The sequence below is a fragment of the Macaca fascicularis genome, chromosome 4 (genome assembly GCF_037993035.2).
Source record: "Macaca fascicularis isolate 582-1 chromosome 4, T2T-MFA8v1.1".
Lineage (NCBI taxonomy): Eukaryota > Metazoa > Chordata > Mammalia > Primates > Cercopithecidae > Macaca > Macaca fascicularis.
In genome coordinates, this window is record NC_088378.1 from 118,753,886 (window position 1) to 118,773,349 (window position 19,464).

General features: G+C 41.7%; 1 protein-coding gene across 4 annotated transcripts in view; it reads left to right on the top strand.

Annotated features, from left to right (window-relative positions):
- Positions 1 to 19,464, top strand: part of CILK1 (ciliogenesis associated kinase 1) — a 40,119-nt gene that overhangs the window by 13,948 nt on the left and 6,707 nt on the right. For 2 of the 4 annotated variants that reach the window (XM_005552734.4, XM_005552739.4), the window contains exons 5-11: positions 7,229 to 7,361; positions 8,086 to 8,257; positions 10,800 to 10,967; positions 13,076 to 13,417; positions 14,850 to 15,040; positions 15,160 to 15,308; positions 17,971 to 18,099. In XM_005552734.4, coding sequence (XP_005552791.3) covers positions 7,229 to 7,361; positions 8,086 to 8,257; positions 10,800 to 10,967; positions 13,076 to 13,417; positions 14,850 to 15,040; positions 15,160 to 15,308; positions 17,971 to 18,099 — 1,284 coding nt within the window. The remainder of the gene's footprint in view (positions 1 to 7,228; positions 7,362 to 8,085; positions 8,258 to 10,799; positions 10,968 to 13,075; positions 13,418 to 14,849; positions 15,041 to 15,159; positions 15,309 to 17,970; positions 18,100 to 19,464) is intronic. The other 2 variants (XM_005552738.4, XM_074037817.1) reach the window with 1 other exon arrangement.

The following is a 19,464-nucleotide window of genomic DNA, read 5'->3' on the forward strand; positions in this document are numbered from 1 at the left end:
GTTTCCATTGTGAATCAGAAGCCCAGGGGAGGAAGTAGGCTTATTGTTATAGGTCACATTGCACACATCAGCAGAACTGGAACCCTGCTACAAATCAGTTTTAGTACCACCTCCTCACCGATAGGGCATGCCAGATGTAATTCTTATTGGCAAAAAATGGAGCCATGTCTGCCTCCGTACTTTAACAGGTTATGGGAGGGTAAAATGAGAGAATGTGTTAATAGTAGTACTGTTAATGACCAGCTCTCGCAAGATATTAATGTGCAAGCACTGTCAAAAAGCTTTACATGCTGGGCACAGTGACTCATGCTTGTAATCCCAGCACTTTGGGAAGCCAAGGTGGACGGATCATCTGAGGTCAGGAGTTCAAGACCAGCCTGACCAACATGGCGAAACCCTGTCTCTACTAAAAATACAAAAATTAGCTGGTCATAATCCCAGCTATGCTGGAGGCTGAGGCAGGAGAATAGCTTGAACCCAGGAGGCAAAGGTTGCAGTGACCTGAAATGGCACCACTGTACTCCAGCCTGGGTGACAGAGCGAGACTCTGTCTCCAAAAAAAAAAAAAAAACTTTACAAATATAACGTATTTAATCCTGCAGAACAACCCCATTAGGTGCTATTATTTCCCCATTTTACAGATAAGAAAACTAAGGCACAGGAAGGATAAGTACTTTCCAGCCAGTGAGTAATGGAATTATGATTTGAAATCAGGCAACTTGGCTGGTCTGCGCACCAACCCACTATGTGACATTGCTACTTATAAGGAAATACTAATGTCATGTTAAAATAGACATGAAAAGTACCTGTATATGCTGTATATGACATAAGGATCTTATACTTTTAATTACCAGGAATAGATCTTGTGTGTATAAGGCTGATAATAGCCCATTGCTATATTATTCAGTACTTAACAGAGGGCTAGATAGTCTACAGATATATTCACAAATTTATTATAAAGGCTTCTACTTGAAGACAGTATAACAAATACAGCATATGTCAACCTACAGATACAGTCTTTCATCAGTCATTTTTATAGTCTGTTAGCAATTAATTTTCTTTCCCAGCCATTTTCCCTCGCTTGTTTTGAGCCTGAAGTATGGCCCATAAAAAGAGAAGCTGCTTACAGAGATATGTGAGGAATTGGAATCTTCCTTCCCCTCATTTCATTAGTGTGCATGTCCTCTGTGGAAGTAGGATTAAAGAAGAGTTAGCAGTGAGGGAGACGATAAAGCTTGGCTGATGGGAGGGGTGGCCAGTGTTTACAGGAGCATATGACTATGGTGGAAACAAAGAACGAGGTCTGGAGTATGAGCACGATACTTGCATCTGAGTACGAATTGATGATAAGACGAACTGAGCAGAGAGAAGACACAAGTTTGTTGTGGTGGGTGTTCCAGATGATGCCAGAGGAAGTTGCCGTAGTGGGTAGGGACTGCAGAACAGAGGACTTATTATAAGGGAACTGCCACATAAGTTTGGAAATAATAATTACCCCAAGTAAATGAGAAAAAGGGAGTCTCTGAGGAGAAACAGCATTAATCTAGGCTTGAGAGGGTCAAAACAACAAATCAAGATTTAGCTATATGGGCCAGGCACAGTGGCTCACGCCTGTAATCCTAGCACTTTGGGAGGCTGAGGCGGGTGGATTACTTGAGGCCAGGAGTTGGAGACCAGCCTGACCAACATGGCGAAATCCTGTCTCTACTAAAAATACAAAAATTAGCCGGGCGTGGTGGTGCAGGCCTGTAATCCCAGCTACTTGGGAGTCTGAGGCACGAGAATTGCTTGAACCTGGGAGGTGGAGGTTGCATTGAGCTGAGATGGTGCCACTTCACTCCAGCCTGGGTGACAGAGCAAGACTCTGTCTTACAAAGGAAAAAAAAAAAAGATTTAGCTACATGCATTGAAAGGGAGAGTAGAGCTGGACACTATAACAGCTATGACACATTTCTTGGTGGAATTGGGAGTAATTCATCTACCGCCCCCTGCCACCATGACTCAGTTTTCCCATCTGTTCAGTAAGAAAATGATGCCTGCCATTCCTTTTTTTCACTGGAATGTTTTGAACGCTCTGAGTTTTTAGGAAGACAAACCATGGTCTCACAATTCATCTATTTTCAGAGGTCGCAGGTGCATTGACAAAAGATCACTGTAATCACTGCTTGTATCCTTACACATTCTTAAGCCAATTCCAAAATGGAAACACACAATCAGGCCTTCTGCAAGCTGGAGGGTGCTCTGAAGAACGGAGGGTCCAAACACAATGACTCAGTTATACTAAGTCTTAGAGATGTCACCCACTGTGGTAGGCATGAATAAATCTTCATTTAATTAGGCTGATCATAAGCATCCAAATGTCTCCATATCAGAAATCTTCTCTTTCATTTTAAAGGCCATTCTTGACTGATACTGAATGCTCTTTGCATTTATTGAGTTGACAACCTCAAGTTTGGTTCTTATTGTAATTTTGGTTTAATTTACTATTAAGTTCACTAGGATATTTCAAGGAATTGTATGAGGAATGCCATTAGGTATGTACCAGTACAATGGCAGGATAAAGAATGAACAATGGAATATATATTCATAAATACTTCACAATATACATACAAACCTGTGTATGCATGTGCTATAAAATAACAAACTTGCTGCGCCTGTCTCTGGTTTAACCCATGTGTAACTTTTTTGAACTCGTCAATGCCTTGGATTGTGGAAAATAGAAGCAACCCCGTGATGGGAAGGAAGTACTTCCTCCTCTCACTTATGCCCTCTTGAATGTATCTGATCACTTCTATACCTTCATCCCCTTCTGTGTTTACTGGGTTCTAGGCTCTGTAATTACATTCACTTTGTCCATCTAAGCCAGCTACTTCTCCTACAGATCTGCCATTATGCCATAGTATAATACTATCCATTTGGAACTTGACCCAGTATTAAGTACTGTTATCTTTAGAATGATGAACAGAGAGGATTGTCCTTTTACTAAAATATTGTTCGTTTCCATGATAATGGCAATTAGTATATTTTCACATATAACCACATCACAATCACCCTCCCTTTGCTCTAGGGCAGAGACAGAAAACAACCTTGACCAATAGATTTAGTCCTACTAGAGTTCCTGCCTTCATTCATTCATTCAACTAATACTAATACAACTCCCTCTGTCACAAGGACAACAAGCTCTGGGCCCTCATTGTCCCCCGCACTACTGGGTTATTGTTCTCTCTCAGTTCTCAGTGCTGTCTCATGGATTTCCTCCCTCCTATCCTCCTCACAGCTCTGGTCTGCTCTCTGGTTGACCCTGGCATTTGGCTCAGGTAGATGTGTTGACATTAAGCTGTTTATGTTCCCTACAGATGAAAGTCCTTTGTTCAATGAACAAGAATATATTATGAGACCACTGTGTTCCTGCCACTGTGCCAGGCATTCACAAGAAATATAAATGTGGCCTCTGCCCTTAAAGTGCCTCCATCTAATTCATAAAAAATAGTTAACATACCTGAAGTTGATAGAGCTCAACTGGAGTTAGAGGGGAGGGCCTATTATGTCCATGAGGGCAAGAGTCATGTCCATTGCATTGTTTCTGAATCCTTAGAACCTAATCTGTTGCCTGGCATGGAGTCGATGCTCAGTGAAAATTTGTTGGTAGAATGAATGAATGAATGAAGGCTAGCATATTAGAATGGCATCATGCTGTAGTCCCAGCTACTTGGGATGGTGAGGCAGGAGAATGGCATGAACGTGGGGCTTGCAGTGAGCCAAGATGGCACCACTGCACTCCAGCCTGGGTGAAGACTCCGTCTCAAAAAAAAAAAAAAAAAAAAAAGAATGGCATCCTGGAAGAAGCAAAACTCAATAGAGGTGTTGGAGGATAGCAAAAGTGGGGATTGATATAGACAAAAAGGAGCAAAGGGCACATTATTAATGGAAATAAATACAGTATGCATAAGTTGATGACTGGATATGTTCTGAGAAATCTGTGGTTAGACGATTTAGTTGTTGTGCAAACATCATAGAGTGTATACTTACTTAGACACAGCTAGATGGTATAGTCTACTATGTAGCTAGACTATATGGTATAGCCTATTGTTCCTAGACTGTAAGCCTCTACAGCATGTTACTGTACTGAGTACTATAGGCAATTGTAATACAATGGTAAGTATTTGTGTATCTAAACATAGAAAAGGTATAGTAAAAATATAGTATAAAATATTTTTTAAAATGGTACACCTGTATAGGGCACTTACCGTGAATGCAGCTTGTAGGAAATGGCTCTGGGTGAATCAGTGAGTGAGTATGAAGGCCTAGGACACTTTATAAACATTGTACACTGAGGCTACACTAATTTTTTAAAATTTCTTTCTTTAATAATTAATCTTAGCTTGCTGAAACTTTTTATTTCATAAAAATACATTTTTTAACTTTTTGACTCTTTTGTAATAACATTTGGCTTCACACACATACACATTATATGGCTGTACAAAAATATTTTCTTTATATCCTTATTCTATAAGCTTTTTCTGTTCTTAAATTATTACTTTTTAAACTTTTTTGCTAAAAACTAAAACACAAATACACACATTAGCCTAGGCTTACACAGGGTTAGGATCATGAGTATCATTGCCTTCCACCTCCACATCTTGTCCCACTGGAATGTTTTGAGGTGCAGTAATACACAGGGAGCTGCCCTCTCCCATGATTACAATACCTTCTAGGTACCTCCTGAAGGGCCTGCCTCAGGCCATTTTACAGTTAACTTTTGTTTTTCATTTTGTTTTGTTTTGTTTTGTTTTTTTAGTAAGTAGAAGGAGTACAATTCTAAAATAATGATTAAAAGTATAGTATAGTAAATACCAGATAAGTAGTTTTCAGCTTCGTTATAATATTATAAGACCACCATTATACATGCAGTCCATCATTAACTGAAACTTCGTTATGTAGTGCATGACTGTACAGTGAACTTAAAAGGAATGAGGAGTTGTACCTGATTGGAGCACACTTTACATGTATTAATAAGTGTTGGAAAATAAGTTTCTCTCTTTAGGTAGAGTGAAAGGAGTTCAGCCCTGTTAAATATAAAAAGGAATCATGGATGGCTTTTGTGGGTGAATGAGAGAGTGACAAGGGAAAGACAGTGTTTAAATGATCAGGATTATAGGAGAGAAACTGGAGCAAGGAAGATCTGCAAGAAAGTAGTGGCAATGCAGGCATAGGCAGTGAGAAAGTAGAAAGAGACAGATATGAGATTCCCGCTCCCCCAAACCTCCTGCACCGCTCCAAAATGAAGTCTTGCTTTGTTGCCCAGGCTGGAGTGCAGTGGTGTGATCTCAGCTCACTGCAACCTCCACCTCACAGGTTCAAGCAATTCTCCCACCTCAGCCTCCTGAGTACCTGGGATTACAGGCATGTGCCATCACGCCCAGCTAGTTTTTAAAATATTTTTAGTAGAGATGGCGTTTCCCCATATTGGCTAGGCTGGTCTCAAACTCCTGACCGTCAAATGATCCGCCCACCTCAGCCTCCCAAAGTGCTGGGATTACAGGCGTGAGCCACCACGCCTGGCTGATATGAGATGTTTTGATAGAAAATACAACACAATATCATAACTGGGTAAGGTTGGATCCAACATAACTACAAGGTACCTAGAAATCTTATCCAAAGTTTAGGAAGGAGAGATGATTTGGGAGAGGACAAAAGTGGTTTTGGATAAATTAACATAGGGATGATAGTGACATCCAGTTGCTATCCAAATAGAGATTTAGGTCTTCAGAAGGGTAGAGAAGGCACATTAGAAATGTAGACTTGAGCACTGTCAATATACAGGTTGTCAAGGAATCACGTAGATCTTCAGTGATCGCTTTTAATTTCTCCCATAATGTGCTAGTTAGAATCCAGCTTTCACAACATTGATACAGATTGAGTATCTCTTATTTGAAATGCTTGGGTCCAGAAGTGTTTCTGAATTTGGGGTTTTTTCAGATTTTGGAATATTTGCATTATATTTTACCAGTTGAACATCCCTAACCCAAAAATCCAAAATCCAAAATGCTGCAATAAGCAGTTTCTTTAAGTGTCGGGTTGGTGCTCAAAAAGTTTCAGGTTTTGGAGCATCTCAGATTTTGGATTTTCAGAGTAGGGAATACTCAGCCTGTAATGATAGCAATGATAACGTGTAACAAAGAATAGCAGCAGCAGCAGGTGAGTTATATTTCCAGTGTTGGTGTCCCATTGAGATTTGGAGCCACATTGAATGATGTCTAGGTTGGTGATACTCTCAGGAAGTGGGAGGTTTGGGGTTTTCAGTGACATATATTGCAATTCACTGGGTGTTTGAGTGAGCTTGGAAGATTGCCACGTTGACTATCTCCTGCCTGTACCTCCAGAGCTCTGCTATAGCTGAGACGGGCTTCCCACATGATGAGTTATCTTTGCCTTTCATGTGAGCTGTAGATGTACCATTGTACTTCCTCATTAGGCAAAGTAATAAGTACTTAACATTTAAACATATGTTACAACATACTGCACAATCTCAGATATGAGTAGGTCGTATTCATAAATTCTTTCTTAAACAAAAATTATAATTGTGTTTCTGCTGTGGTATAAACTCTCAATTCCCATCAGACAGTTATCTGGGCCGGGCATGGTGGCTCACACTTATAATCCCAGCACTTTGGGAGGCTGAGGCAGGAGGATAACTTGAAGCCACGAGTTCAAGACAAGCCTGGGCAACAGAGCAAGACCCTGTGTTTACTACAAAAAAAAAAAACTAGCCAGGCACCATGGTTTGTGCCTGTAGTCCCAGCTACTTGGAAGGCTGAGACAGGCGGATCGCTTGAGCCCACACTGCAGTGAACTATGGTTGTGCCACTGCACTCCCACCTAGGCAATAGAATGAGATGCCATCCGTGATATTTTTCCCTTGAGTGACAGTTTATTTTTGCAAAGTTATCTCAGCCTATGATCCAGTTTGATATTTTAAAAGAAATTTTCTCTCTTGTAAATAAAATTATGAAGATCACCTTTGAATGATTTGCAAAGGGAAATGAATGTAATCCTATGAGAAGTTCAAAGGACTGTACATTATCTGTGGGAAGAACGCATAAAGCCTTTGGTGCCATGCTAGACTACTTTTTAAATTATAAGTATTTTGCAGAGAGCAATACAATTGCAAAGAATAATATGGAAGCAAACCTGCATTTGGATTTCTTCTCCTCTACTGTCTCTGTAGGCTTCTTTCATCGAGACTTAAAGCCTGAGAACCTCCTCTGCATGGGACCAGAACTTGTGAAAATCGCAGACTTTGGTTTGGCCCGAGAAATCCGATCAAAACCTCCATATACAGATTATGTATCTACCAGATGGTGAATACTATTTTTCTCAAAATTATTTAATTGCACTTCTTTAAAAAGATATCATTATGCTAAGGATAATGTTAAAGTCACAAACGTTAACTTTTCACTAAAAGAAACAGTGCAGTCTGAAACACATATTTATAGATGTGTTGGTAGTGTATAAGGTTAAAAATCTTGTATTCTAAATCATGTTAAAAGAAAACCTATTATGCTTTTCTATAATGTAAATCAAATTTTATATATAGGCCTTCCTGAGGACAACTTCCCAAAAGAATTGTGTAAAATATTTTGCAAAGACCTGTCTGAGAACCATCTAATTGCTATTGTGAAAACTTCGAGACACTGGGAATTTGATTTAAGCAGTTTGCCGTGACCAAGTAGCCTACACACAAGTTGTAGGTTTTTTCCTTCCTCTCCCTTTCTCTCTTAGTTTTACCTTCCTCTTTCTCTTTTCTCTCTTTTTTCCTAATTCTTACTTTTCCAGTGTTTCTCAAAGATGCCATAGAGAAGTCTCCTGTAGAGAAATGCTCAATAGAAAATATTGTGAACTAGAGAGGCACTACTTGTCAACAGCAACCCACGGCAATTGCCAAGTTCTCACAATTCCATTACACCACAATGAACTAGAGAGAAAATAGGAACATATACACCCCCTCACTGAGAACTGATTGTTATTTAATTTAATGTCTGAGCAGTGGAAGCAATAGCTAGCAGTTAACCTTTGTTCCTCCAGGTACAGGGCTCCAGAAGTACTCCTGAGGTCTACCAACTACAGCTCCCCCATTGACGTCTGGGCCGTGGGCTGCATCATGGCAGAAGTTTACACCCTCAGGCCGCTCTTTCCTGGAGCCAGTGAAATTGACACGATATTCAAAATTTGCCAAGTGCTGGGGACACCAAAAAAGGTAATGATTCAGAACAAAGGCCGGTGGGCCAAAGCCAACAGCCTGCCATGCTCTCTCCTCTCAGCCCTGTTCAGCACTGGCACGATTGAGCACCTGCCCATTCTAGACTCTTTCTCTTGACCTTAGTCATTCTCCACTGCCCACATTCTCAGACACAGCCGACTTCTCTTCTTCCTCCTGTTCTTAAGTATGACATCTGTCATGGCTCCTTCTGCCCTCCTCTCTATATCATCTCGCCTCCCTTGCAGAACTTCTCAGTTCTCATTGCTACAACTCTTATGCCTATTCAGAAGTCTCCTGAATGTAATCCTTAGCCCCTGCCTCCCTCCATTATTACTCCACTCACATGTTTATAACTCTGTACGGGATTTTCTCCTGACTCCCTCACCATCACCTCAAACTCATCATTGCCTTTTGTTTGCCACCCTACTAGCTTCCTTCTTTCATTCTCCATGTTCATTTGTGGTCTGATCATAATCCCAGAGCCCCCACCTTGAAGCTGAATTTCAGCTTTACCTTCTATCTTTCTCCTACTCCCCGTTCCCTTCATCCAAGCGGCTGGTGGGTAAATCCTGTTGAATATTGCCACATTACATATCTCACGTGGCTCTTGTTCCTTCAAGTCCACTGCTGACATCACAGACTGGACCGCAGTCACCTACCTGTGTCTAATGGCATCTTCCCCATCTTTCTGCCTTCAAGTGTTTTCACTCTGGCTTCTTCTCCAGTCTGTGGCCAGATTCAACCTCCTTAAGAACAGCTCTGGTACTGACTTGCCCTCATAAAAGTATTGGTTGACTCCCCATTGCCCAGCCTCGTAACTCCTATTCCTATCGCTCACTTCATTCATTCGTGTGTGTGACTTGGTTGGCGGCTGGGCAGGAGGGATTGGCTTAATATGAGGAGGTGGGCCTGCCTTTTCTAGTATGCCTTTCTGTGGTTTTTCTGAATCCTGAAGGTTCTCTGTGGTGCTGCCTAGTGGGTGTCCAACTTGGAAGTAAGGATATCGAAGTGCCTGGAATGACAAATGAGGCTGGACTTGAAGCCAAGAGTTCAAGACAAGCCTGGGCAACAAAGCAAGACCCTGTCTTTACAAAAAAAAAAAAAAAAAAAAAAACTGCGATCCTCCTGTCTCAACCTTCCAAGTAGCTGGGACTACGGGCACAAACCATGGTGCCCAGCTAGTTTTTTTTTTTTTTTGGTAAAGACAGGGTCTTGCTCTGTTGCCCAGGCTTGTCTTGAACTCTTGGCTTCAAGTCCAGCCTTATTTGTTGAAGTGCCTAGAATGACAAATGTACCCCTAACAGCTGCATGCCCTGAAATTTCCCTGCTTCTGTGCTCTGCACATAACACCCTCTGCCTGAGTGATATCTGTCACATGGCCATCAGTAATCTCCCTCCTCACTGTTTCTCTAATCCCCTCCCCATCTTCATCTGTGTCGTATGTTATTAATATAATTATTTGTGTACATAGTTGTTTCTTAGACCGTAAGCTGACTCAGGACAAAGATTTGTTGTACGTTTATTTTCCCAGGTCCCTGCACCATTGCTGGTACAAACTAGATCCTCAAAAAAATTTTTTAATCATTTGAATGAATTACTAATGCCACCTCTTCAAGAAAATTTCCTGAGTCCAATGCTGGAATCTTTCTCCTCTGCATGTCTGTACCTGTACCTCTCTTGCAGCTTTTGTCACTTTTTACTCTGCATTATTACTTTGTTTTTAAATAAATACTCTTTTCTCTTTTAAGAACAGTAATACTCTTAAGCACAGGATTTATATTGGATCATTTTTGGATCTCCAACAACACTAAGCATATAGTAGGCATTCCAGAACTGTCAAGTGAATGAATGATAAAAGCTATATGTATTGCCACTTGGCTTTAAAAAAGAGTGGAGGAACAATTACCTTAGGCTGTGTGTTATAAAATAGTAGAGTGTTAGAACTAGAAGGAACCTTAAAGACCATTTCTTTAGCATTTTCCATCATTCACTCCAGCATTTAGTGTCCCACAGAAATGATGCATGAAAAAGTGGAAAGCTTGAGACTGGGTGAAACACCTTTCTTTGCTGCTGGTCTTCACATGTGTAATTTGAATTATCAAGTTGAAGATAGCGTAGGTAGAGTTTCACAAATTTATTTATCCAGGAACGGGATTTTGTTTTATTTTGTTTTCTCCAAAAGAATATCTCATTTGCAGTTTCAAAAACCTCTGTCTCATGGAACACAGTTGGGGAAATATTAATTTGTTTCAATCCCAAAATCTTAAGAGATGGACTATCTTATGTAAAGATTATTAAACAAGTTGGCAAATCCAGTGTCTTTTCCACTATTCCCCCAATTTCATGATCTTGATAGTCTCTCTATTAATCCAAATCTATGTCTCATTCCACACAGTGCCACGGTAGTGAATGTGGGTGGTTAATGAATGTGGGTGGGTAATGGCATGGTTGCCTTTCCATTTGAGGCACACATGCCAGAATATAAACTTATATCACAACAATTGGCTGAGCAAGATTTTCTATCTTTTCCTTCTTTCAGACTGACTGGCCTGAAGGCTATCAACTTTCAAGTGCAATGAACTTCCGTTGGCCACAGTGTGTACCCAATAACTTAAAGACCTTGATTCCCAATGCTAGCAGTGAAGCAATCCAGCTCCTGAGAGACATGCTTCAGTGGGATCCCAAGAAACGACCAACGGCTAGTCAGGTTTTCTTCCATTTTCTTCTGTTATGGAGTTCATATCTAACTCTGAATAATTTCTATAAATTGCACAGGAAATATTTAACATTTAGTATTATGGGTGAGAAATAGTACAGAATACCACTAATGGTGTAATATACAAGGTATGAGAACTTAAAATAGTTTGAAACTTACTGAGTATAAAGTAGTTACGATGTAAACAATACAGTTGCTTTGAAAATGGGCATATAATTCACATGATACATCACCATTTATATGAAAATGGAAATAAACATATATTTATCTGTCTTTGGAGAATGTTTTCAAATCTATTCTCTAAGAGTTTCAATTATATAGTAGTTGGTTTATAAGCCAGTACTGGTTGTTGAAAGGCAACTTCTTGTTATGTAAAGTCCAACTGACTCATGACCTAAAAAGATTGACAGATGAGACAGAGCTAGGATAGTAACTGCACTTAGCATTTCATAGCACTTTACACTGTGCAAATGCTTGAGTATATTTTATATGACTTTTAATCCAATGAAGACTGCATGAGACAGGCATTATTGTTTTCAATTCTGTAAGTGAGAAAACTCAATCTTGGAAAGTTTAAGCAATTTGCTGTAATAACTCATCTGCTAATTAGTTCAAATAGTGCAACTAACTACAATTAAACCAACTGACCTGAAGTATGAAGTCAGGTCCACTGATTTCATAGCTCCTGCTTTCCCAATCCATCTTCCCATGGGCCACTTAGACTTAAATAATGAAATATACCCAAAAGAGGTATAGTAATGCTGTGGTCTCTTATCACTCACAGGCCTCTTGCAAGCCTCCTTTTGTGGTAGTTACATCTGGCTCCTTCTCAACTTGTCTCACTGACAGTTACTTTGCTCAGAGGATCACATAAGCGACCAATTCTAATCAGAGAAGATGATTCAGGAGAAGAAGAGTGATGAGGGTATTTGAAGAAAGTGCCAATGTGGTGGTAGAATTTGTGATAGCTGGAGAGATGATAGTTGGAGGAATAATTAAGGAGTGTAGAAAAGCAATTTTTCCGAAAGCTGAAGGAAAAAAGAACTACAGTTTGGTGTCGTAAGGCTTTGGATGGCTCAAGGGTTGGAAAGCTCTCAGGAATGCACTTCTGGTGGTGAAATTCACAACTGGCTGAAGGGCAGAGAAGAAGCTTTTCGATGAAACCAGTTTTTTAATGGATGCATATTAGAAATGAAAAGAAAAAGATTCTGTAGCAAGGAACCAAGAGAGGAATGTATGCTTTTAAGAATAGTGTGAAAAGCTAAAAATACCCCCCAAATCAGTTAAGACTTGCAAAAATGTCTGTGACTACAGAGAAGGCTCTCAAGTTATAATAGATGCTAGAGTCTGGGACCTCTACCAGGCTATTCCCATTAATTGCCTCTGTATCTACACTTGCATATAATCATTACAGATGTTTTTAACTGTCCCAGGCCTACTCAGAAAGATTATGTTATGCTTAATAACTTTCATTCAAAAAGACAAGAGAATACAGGGAATATTTCAGAAAGAATTGTAAACCTCTAAACTTTAAGTTATCTCTTGGCCATCCAGAAAACTCAGTTATCTAGAACAACTGACATGGTTTTGTTCTTGATAGGGAAGGGTTAACTATATCATGTGTTACACTCCTGGCACTTTTGGAATAAAAGCATATGTGCCTGCTTATTTTGTACTCAATTCTTCAGAGTCTTCCAGGATCATTATGTTTGGCTCTTTTGGTTTTATATTATTTTTTTCTTCTTCTGTGGAATGAGGAAATAGGCTTGGAAGGATGAAATACCCTATTTAAGACACATAGCAAATAAGTTACAAAACCAGGATCTGTGTTGATCCAGAATGCTTTTTAGAAGTAGCCAGGGTAACAGCAGTGTAACTGACTACTATATATAAATAACTTTGTGTTGCAATCATTACATATATTTTATGGTATCTTAGATAAGAAAAATCACAAGAGGTGTTAAAAATTCAAGATGCTGTTTTCTAGTTGGGCTAAGAAACAGTAGTAAACTGGTCACAATGAAATATAGCCCAGTAATCAAGACAGTGGTAACTTTCCTGGCTAGATTTTTCTCCTAAAGCCTTTTTTGTCATTCCAGGCACTTCGATATCCTTACTTCCAAGTTGGACACCCACTAGGCAGCACCACACAGAACCTTCAGGATTCAGAAAAACCACAGAAAGGCATCCTGGAAAAGGCAGGCCCACCTCCTCATATTAAGCCAGTCCCTCCTGCCCAGCCGCCAACCAAGCCACACACACGAATTTCTTCACGACAACATCAAGCCAGCCAGCCCCCTCTGCATCTCACGTACCCCTACAAAGCAGAGGTCTCCAGGACAGATCACCCAAGCCATCTCCAGGAGGACAAGCCAAGCCCGTTGCTTTTCCCATCCCTTCACAACAAGAATCCCCAGTCGGTGAGCAGCCCAGATTCACCAGTGAGCTTCGTGTCTGTTTATTCCTCTTCTGACCCCATTATTGGGTGAAATATTTTCTTTTCGTTATACAGAGTGCAATCATGGTAGATTTATGTTTGCAACAGCATGGAATTGTGAAAAGACACTTGGCTTTGGAGTGAAAGATCTAAATTCAAGTTCTGGCTGTGCCTGTTAATAACGTTGTCACTAATGGGGGCAGTGTAGGGTAGTTGTTGAGAGCTGGCTTCTGCAGCCAGACTGCCAGGGGTTCAAATCTCAGCTCTGCTGTTTAGTAGCTTGATACTTGTGCAAGTGATCTGGCCGCTCTGCTCCTGATTTTCCTCATCTGTAAAATAAGGATAATAATAGTACTTACCTGATACAATTGCTTTGAGGACTAATGAGTTAATACTTGAAAAGAATGTAGAATAATACCTGGTACCTAGTTACAACTCTGTAAAGGTTAGTAATTGTTATTAATCCCTATGGACTCAGTTTCCTCATTTGTAAAAGGAAGATTATAGTACATGTCTTACCTACCAGACAGGGTTGTTCATAAGGATCAAAGGTCATGATGTTTTTAAGATGATTTGAAAAGCATAAAGTGCCGTATTAATATTTTTAGATTGTTATCCACATTATTGCTGTTAATCGATACTGTTAATGCTGGGCTATTAACTGAGCCCAGATCTTTCTGCTCCTCTTGGGCTGGTTTTCAAAAGAAAACAATGAGTGTTAGATTCAATAAAATAATAACTTGCCAGGGGGTTCTATTTTTCATTAACTTTGCAGTGCTGTCTGAAGAGGCCAACTGTCTATCCTTTATGAAAAAGTGGCACTTTCTGTGTCAGTTAGTATTTGCTGAGTGCTGGCTCCCAACCACTGCGATGTGAGACACTGCCAGAAGCTGCAAGGGTGGTATCTCCGGCCTGCTCACTTTATTGCAGCGCACAGTTTAGAAGTGGTGTGTGTATGGAAATGTCCTGTTGTAGCTAATTCTTTATAGCTAAGAGATAGTAACCATATCTAATGAGAAGGCAAAAAAAAACATTGTTTGCATTGATTTCTATAGAAGGACAAGCTAACTGACATCTTAACCTTAATTTCTTACATCCATATTTATAATAGTGGAGATCGTATTAACTCATCTAGGATGAGACTGAGTATGAATTTAGCCATCTTCCTGGTGTGTGAGAAGTATCTTAAAATTTTTTTTATTCTTATTTTATACAACTTTAACATTCTCCATGGATGGCAGCCGATGTGATCCGTGAAGGATGAGTGAGACAGAAAGACTGGGAATGTGTTTTCCACAGTTGCCCCTTCAGATAAGTTATGTTATGCCCCAGGAGCCTCCTTTGTGTAGCAGAGGAAGTTCAGAATGGATATTACTCATGAATGAGTTCTGTTAATGCCATATATTGCTTCCCCCCAACCCAATTTGTTTACACAGAAAATCACAGCTGGCCTGGAGCACAAAAATGGTGAGATAAAGCCAAAGAGTAGGAGAAGGTGGGGTCTTATTTCCAGGTCAACAAAGGATTCAGATGATTGGGCTGACTTGGATGACTTGGATTTCAGTCCATCCCTCAGCAGGATTGACCTGAAAAACAAGAAAAGACAGAGTGATGACACTCTCTGCAGGCAAGTGTGCTGCTCACATTTGTAAACAGACTGATTCTGGGATTTGTGAGATTATCGGTATGTATCTGTGGATACACACTGTCTCTCATGCTGACCCAAGCCATGCTCTCTTCATTCAGGTTTGAGAGTGTTTTGGACCTGAAGCCCTCTGAGCCTGTGGGCACAGGAAACAGCGCCCCCACCCAGATGTCATATCAGCGGCGAGACACGCCCACCCTGAGATCTGCAGCGAAGCAACACTATTTGAAGCACTCTCGATACTTGCCTGGTAATATAAATGACTTGGCTTTACTTTTATTATTAATAAGAAACCCTGTCCTTGCAATCACACATTCACGAAGGTTCTGTTTTAGAAGGCAGATACTAGGGGGCTTCCCTTCAGAACTGAGGGGAACATCATAGAAATATTTGCTGAAGCCCAAGCCTCACTTTTATATATTTATTTATTTTATTTTATTTTTTTTTTTTTTGAGATGGAGTCTCTCTGTTGCCCAGGCTGGAATGCAATGGCGCCATCTCGGCTCACTATAGCCTCTGCCTCCTGGGTTCAAGCAATTCTCCTGACTCAGCCTCCTGAGTAGGTGGGACTACAGCTGCCCGCCACCATGCCCGGCTAATTTTTATATTTTTTAGTAGAGACAGGGTTTCACCATGTTGGCCAGGCTGGTCTTGAACTCCTGACCTCAAGTGATCCACCCGCCTCCGCCTCCCAGAGTGCTGGAATTACAGGCATTAGCCACCGTGCCTGGGCCCAGGCCTCACATTTTTATCTTTTATAGTCACCCAAGATAAGAAATATGGTATAGGAAACTGGGTCCAGCCTCCAGGGAGGGAGGAACTGGCAAAAGCTGGGCAGCATGTCTGAGGCTCCTCTACCAGACCAGGTTTAGGGGAAATGGCCACTAGGGAAACCAGGGTGGGAGCTTAGTCACACCATCCTGGCAGTACTACAGGGGTTAAATGTCAATGCTATTGTTTGGTGGGTACCCAAGCCTCTCTTCTGATTTTCTATATTCCAAACTTACAACATTAGTGAATCATTCATTCAGTACATATGTATTAAGCATCTACTGCGTGCCAAGCACTGCGAATATTATTGTAAACAAAACAGCCAGGCAGGGCCACTGGGTCACGCAACTCTGGGGAATTCCTTCACTCTGTAGTCTACACAGTGGCTTTATACAGCAGCTTTGCAGACAATATCCTCACCCTCACACAGCTTATATGCTAGTGGTGGGAGAGAGACTTTAACAAATAGACACACAGTAATCACAGATTGTTAAAGAATGGTCTCAATAAGCAACTTGGCTGGGCCCCCAAAGAATGAGAAGGAACCAAATGTGCAGAGAGCTGAGGGCAGAGCACACCAGGGAGAGAGTAAACAGTGAGTGCAAAGGTCTGGAGGCAGGAGAGGGCTTGTCCTGTGAGAGGAACGGCAGAGGCCAGTGTGGCCAGAGTGTAGTGAGAAAGGAGGTGACGTAGTGTGTAGTATGAGGCATCTTTTAGGGCCTTGTAAGAAATTTGGATTTTGCTTCATGAGTGATGAGAAGTCCTTGAAGGGTTTTTTGTTTTTTTGTTTTTTTTTTTTTTTTTGAGACGGAGTCTTGCTTTGTCGCCCAGGCTGGAGTGCAGTGGCCGGATCTCAGCTCACTGCAAGCTCCGCCTCCCGGGTTTACGCCATTCTCCTGCCTCAGCCTCCCGAGTAGCTGGGACTACAGGCGCCCACCACCTCGCCCGGCTAGTTTTTTGTATTTTTAGTAGAGACGGGGTTTCACCATATTAGCCAGGATGGTCTCGATCTCCTGACCTCGTGATCCTCCCGTCTCGGCCTCCCAAAGTTCTGGGATTACAGGCTTGAGCCACCGCGCCCGGCCGTCCTTGAAGGGTTTTAACTGAAGGAGTGATGTGGTTGTATCAACACCTGTATGCTGAATAGGGGAGGGGCCAGCAAGCTGGAGCTGTCGTCCAGGTGAGAGGGGGTGGTGGCACAGGCTGGGGTGCAGTCAGAAGGGAGGAATGGGGTGAGAATGGCAGGCCCTCTTGATGCATGAAATTCCTACCCTCTGATTGGGAATGTGGCTTCTAAAGATTGCTAGACTTCATCAGGATTGACATTTTGTTCTTAGAAGACTGGCCTGACAGGCCCCAGGGTGAGCTGGAAGAAGAGAGATCCAGATGACAGGTATAGAGTGATCCAGTATGAGGGGCCAAGCCTTGAATTACAGTGACCACAGGCAAAAAGGAGCAGGGAGTGAATCAGAGAGCTATTTTATTTCTTTTTGGTTGTAGGGGAAGAAGAAGAAGGATAAAGGGGGAATTTAAACTTTCAGTTCTGGAAAAAAGCCGCAGTGCCTGTGGGAATGGGAGTGATCTGGATGAAAAGTGGCTTTTGTCTTGAGGTCAGGGTCAAGGCAACCCTGTTTTGGGAGGCCTTGAGTGTGAGAGACAACAGTTGGTGAGGGTTCCTCGTACATATCAGAGTCATCAGCATACGATGGCAGTAATGGTCCAGGTCGGGTGAGAAGATGGAACCCTGGGGACAAGACAGAAAGAGGAGAGCAGAGGGCTGCAGAGTTGGAGGCTGGGGTTGGGGGATGGAGAAGAAACTGAAAAGGTGACTGAAAGGAAGTGGTCTGTGAAGGGGAAGAATAGCATGTCCAGTAGCAGTGAAGCCCAGGATGGCACCAGAGGGTCAAGACGTGGGACAGATCCATTGGTAGAAGCATAAGAGGCCTCTCTTGGGCCACCCACCAGTGAGATATCTTTCCTCGGACATCTGTCAGATGACATCATCACAGTCAGTTTTTGCTTTGATTATTGCATCATACAGAAGTTTTTGACAAATTGAGTTCTGCATTAATTTTATCTTTGTAGTCTGGTGTAAGATTCATTGTGTGTTTTGCATTTTAAAATCATTTCTTCTCTATTAGGCATCAATATAAGAAACGGCATACTCTCGAATCCAGGCAAGGACTTTATTCCACCTAATCCATGGTCTAGTTCTGGCTTGTCTGGAAAATCTTCAGGGACAGTGTCAGTAATCAGCAAAGTAAATTCAGGTGAGTAATGATCATTAACCCCTAAATGGCAAAAAGCAAATTCCCTGGATGCAGCAAGGTGGGCAAAAGGAGCCATGGGACGAGCTTTGGAAGCACAGGGGCCTTTGTGGTCTGAAAGCTCAGTCCTCTTTTCCAGCCCTACCCTCCTCTCTTTCTTGGCAGCGGTCCCTCGGGACTCAGCCAGCTCCCATGGGAGTCTGCCTTCAAGGGTAGCTGGAGAGTAGAGCATAGTCTTTGCTGGCTCAAGGGAAAAACAAAAATACCTTTACAGACTCCTACTAGGCCTGACAGCTAAGGCCCTGGCTGCAGCAGACACCCTCTTCCTGAGGTGGAAGTCACCCTTGGCTGTGTCTGCCTTGTTCCAGCCTGTCCCCTCCTTCTGATGACCCAGCCGCAGGCCCAGAGTATCAAGATCCTTTCTAGTTGGAAGGTGGACAGTTTGGAAGACCCTCCCCACTTTTTTTGTTAAATGGATGAATGAATTTCCTGAGTCCCAAGGCTGACCAACCCTGTTCACAGTAGAGGCATTTCCTGCATCATTTTTCCCTCACACAGGCAGCCCCTGCTATGTGCTGCTTCCCCTCTGCACTTCCAAGTGCACTGCCCTCATCCATTAGGTGTTTGTTTACTTTAAGGAATACAAAAAAGAAGGAGATAATATAGCAACACCTGTGTAGCCACCACCCAGCTTAAGAAGTCAAACTTTGGCCAGGTGTGGTGGCTCATGCCTGTAATCCCAGCACTTTGCCCGGCTGAGGCTGAGGCAGGCATATCACTTGAGGTCAGGAGTTTGAGACCAGCTGGCCAACATGGTAAAACCCTGTCTCTACAGGCGTGGTGGCAGCAGGCCTGTAATCCCAGCTACTGAGGAGGCTGAGGCAGGAGATCACTTGAACCTGGGAGGCGGAGGTTGCAGTGAGCCAAGATCGTGCCACTGCACTCCAACCTGAGGAGATTGTGTCTTAAAAAAAAAAAAAAAAAAAAAAAGTTAAACCTGGCAAATACACATGAAGCCCAGTGTCTGTGCCTTTCCCGCCTCCCTGTTTCCCCTTACCTCCCCACATGCCAGCCTGATCGGCTGTTTATTTAGGTTTGTATAAACTTCATAGTGTGGTTTTGCAGGTTTTAAAATTTATTTGAACATAATCTTGGATTACTGCTACATGTATTTAAATAGATATATGTGTAGCAATTATAGAGATATATCTCATATATAACATATACAATATACATCTATACAACACCATAACATTATATAGACCATAATTTATGTATGCCTTCTCTTCTTGATAAATACATAAGTTGATTGTAATTTTTGCTATTAGAAAGAGTGCTGAAATGATTATTGTACCCCTATTGTTATGC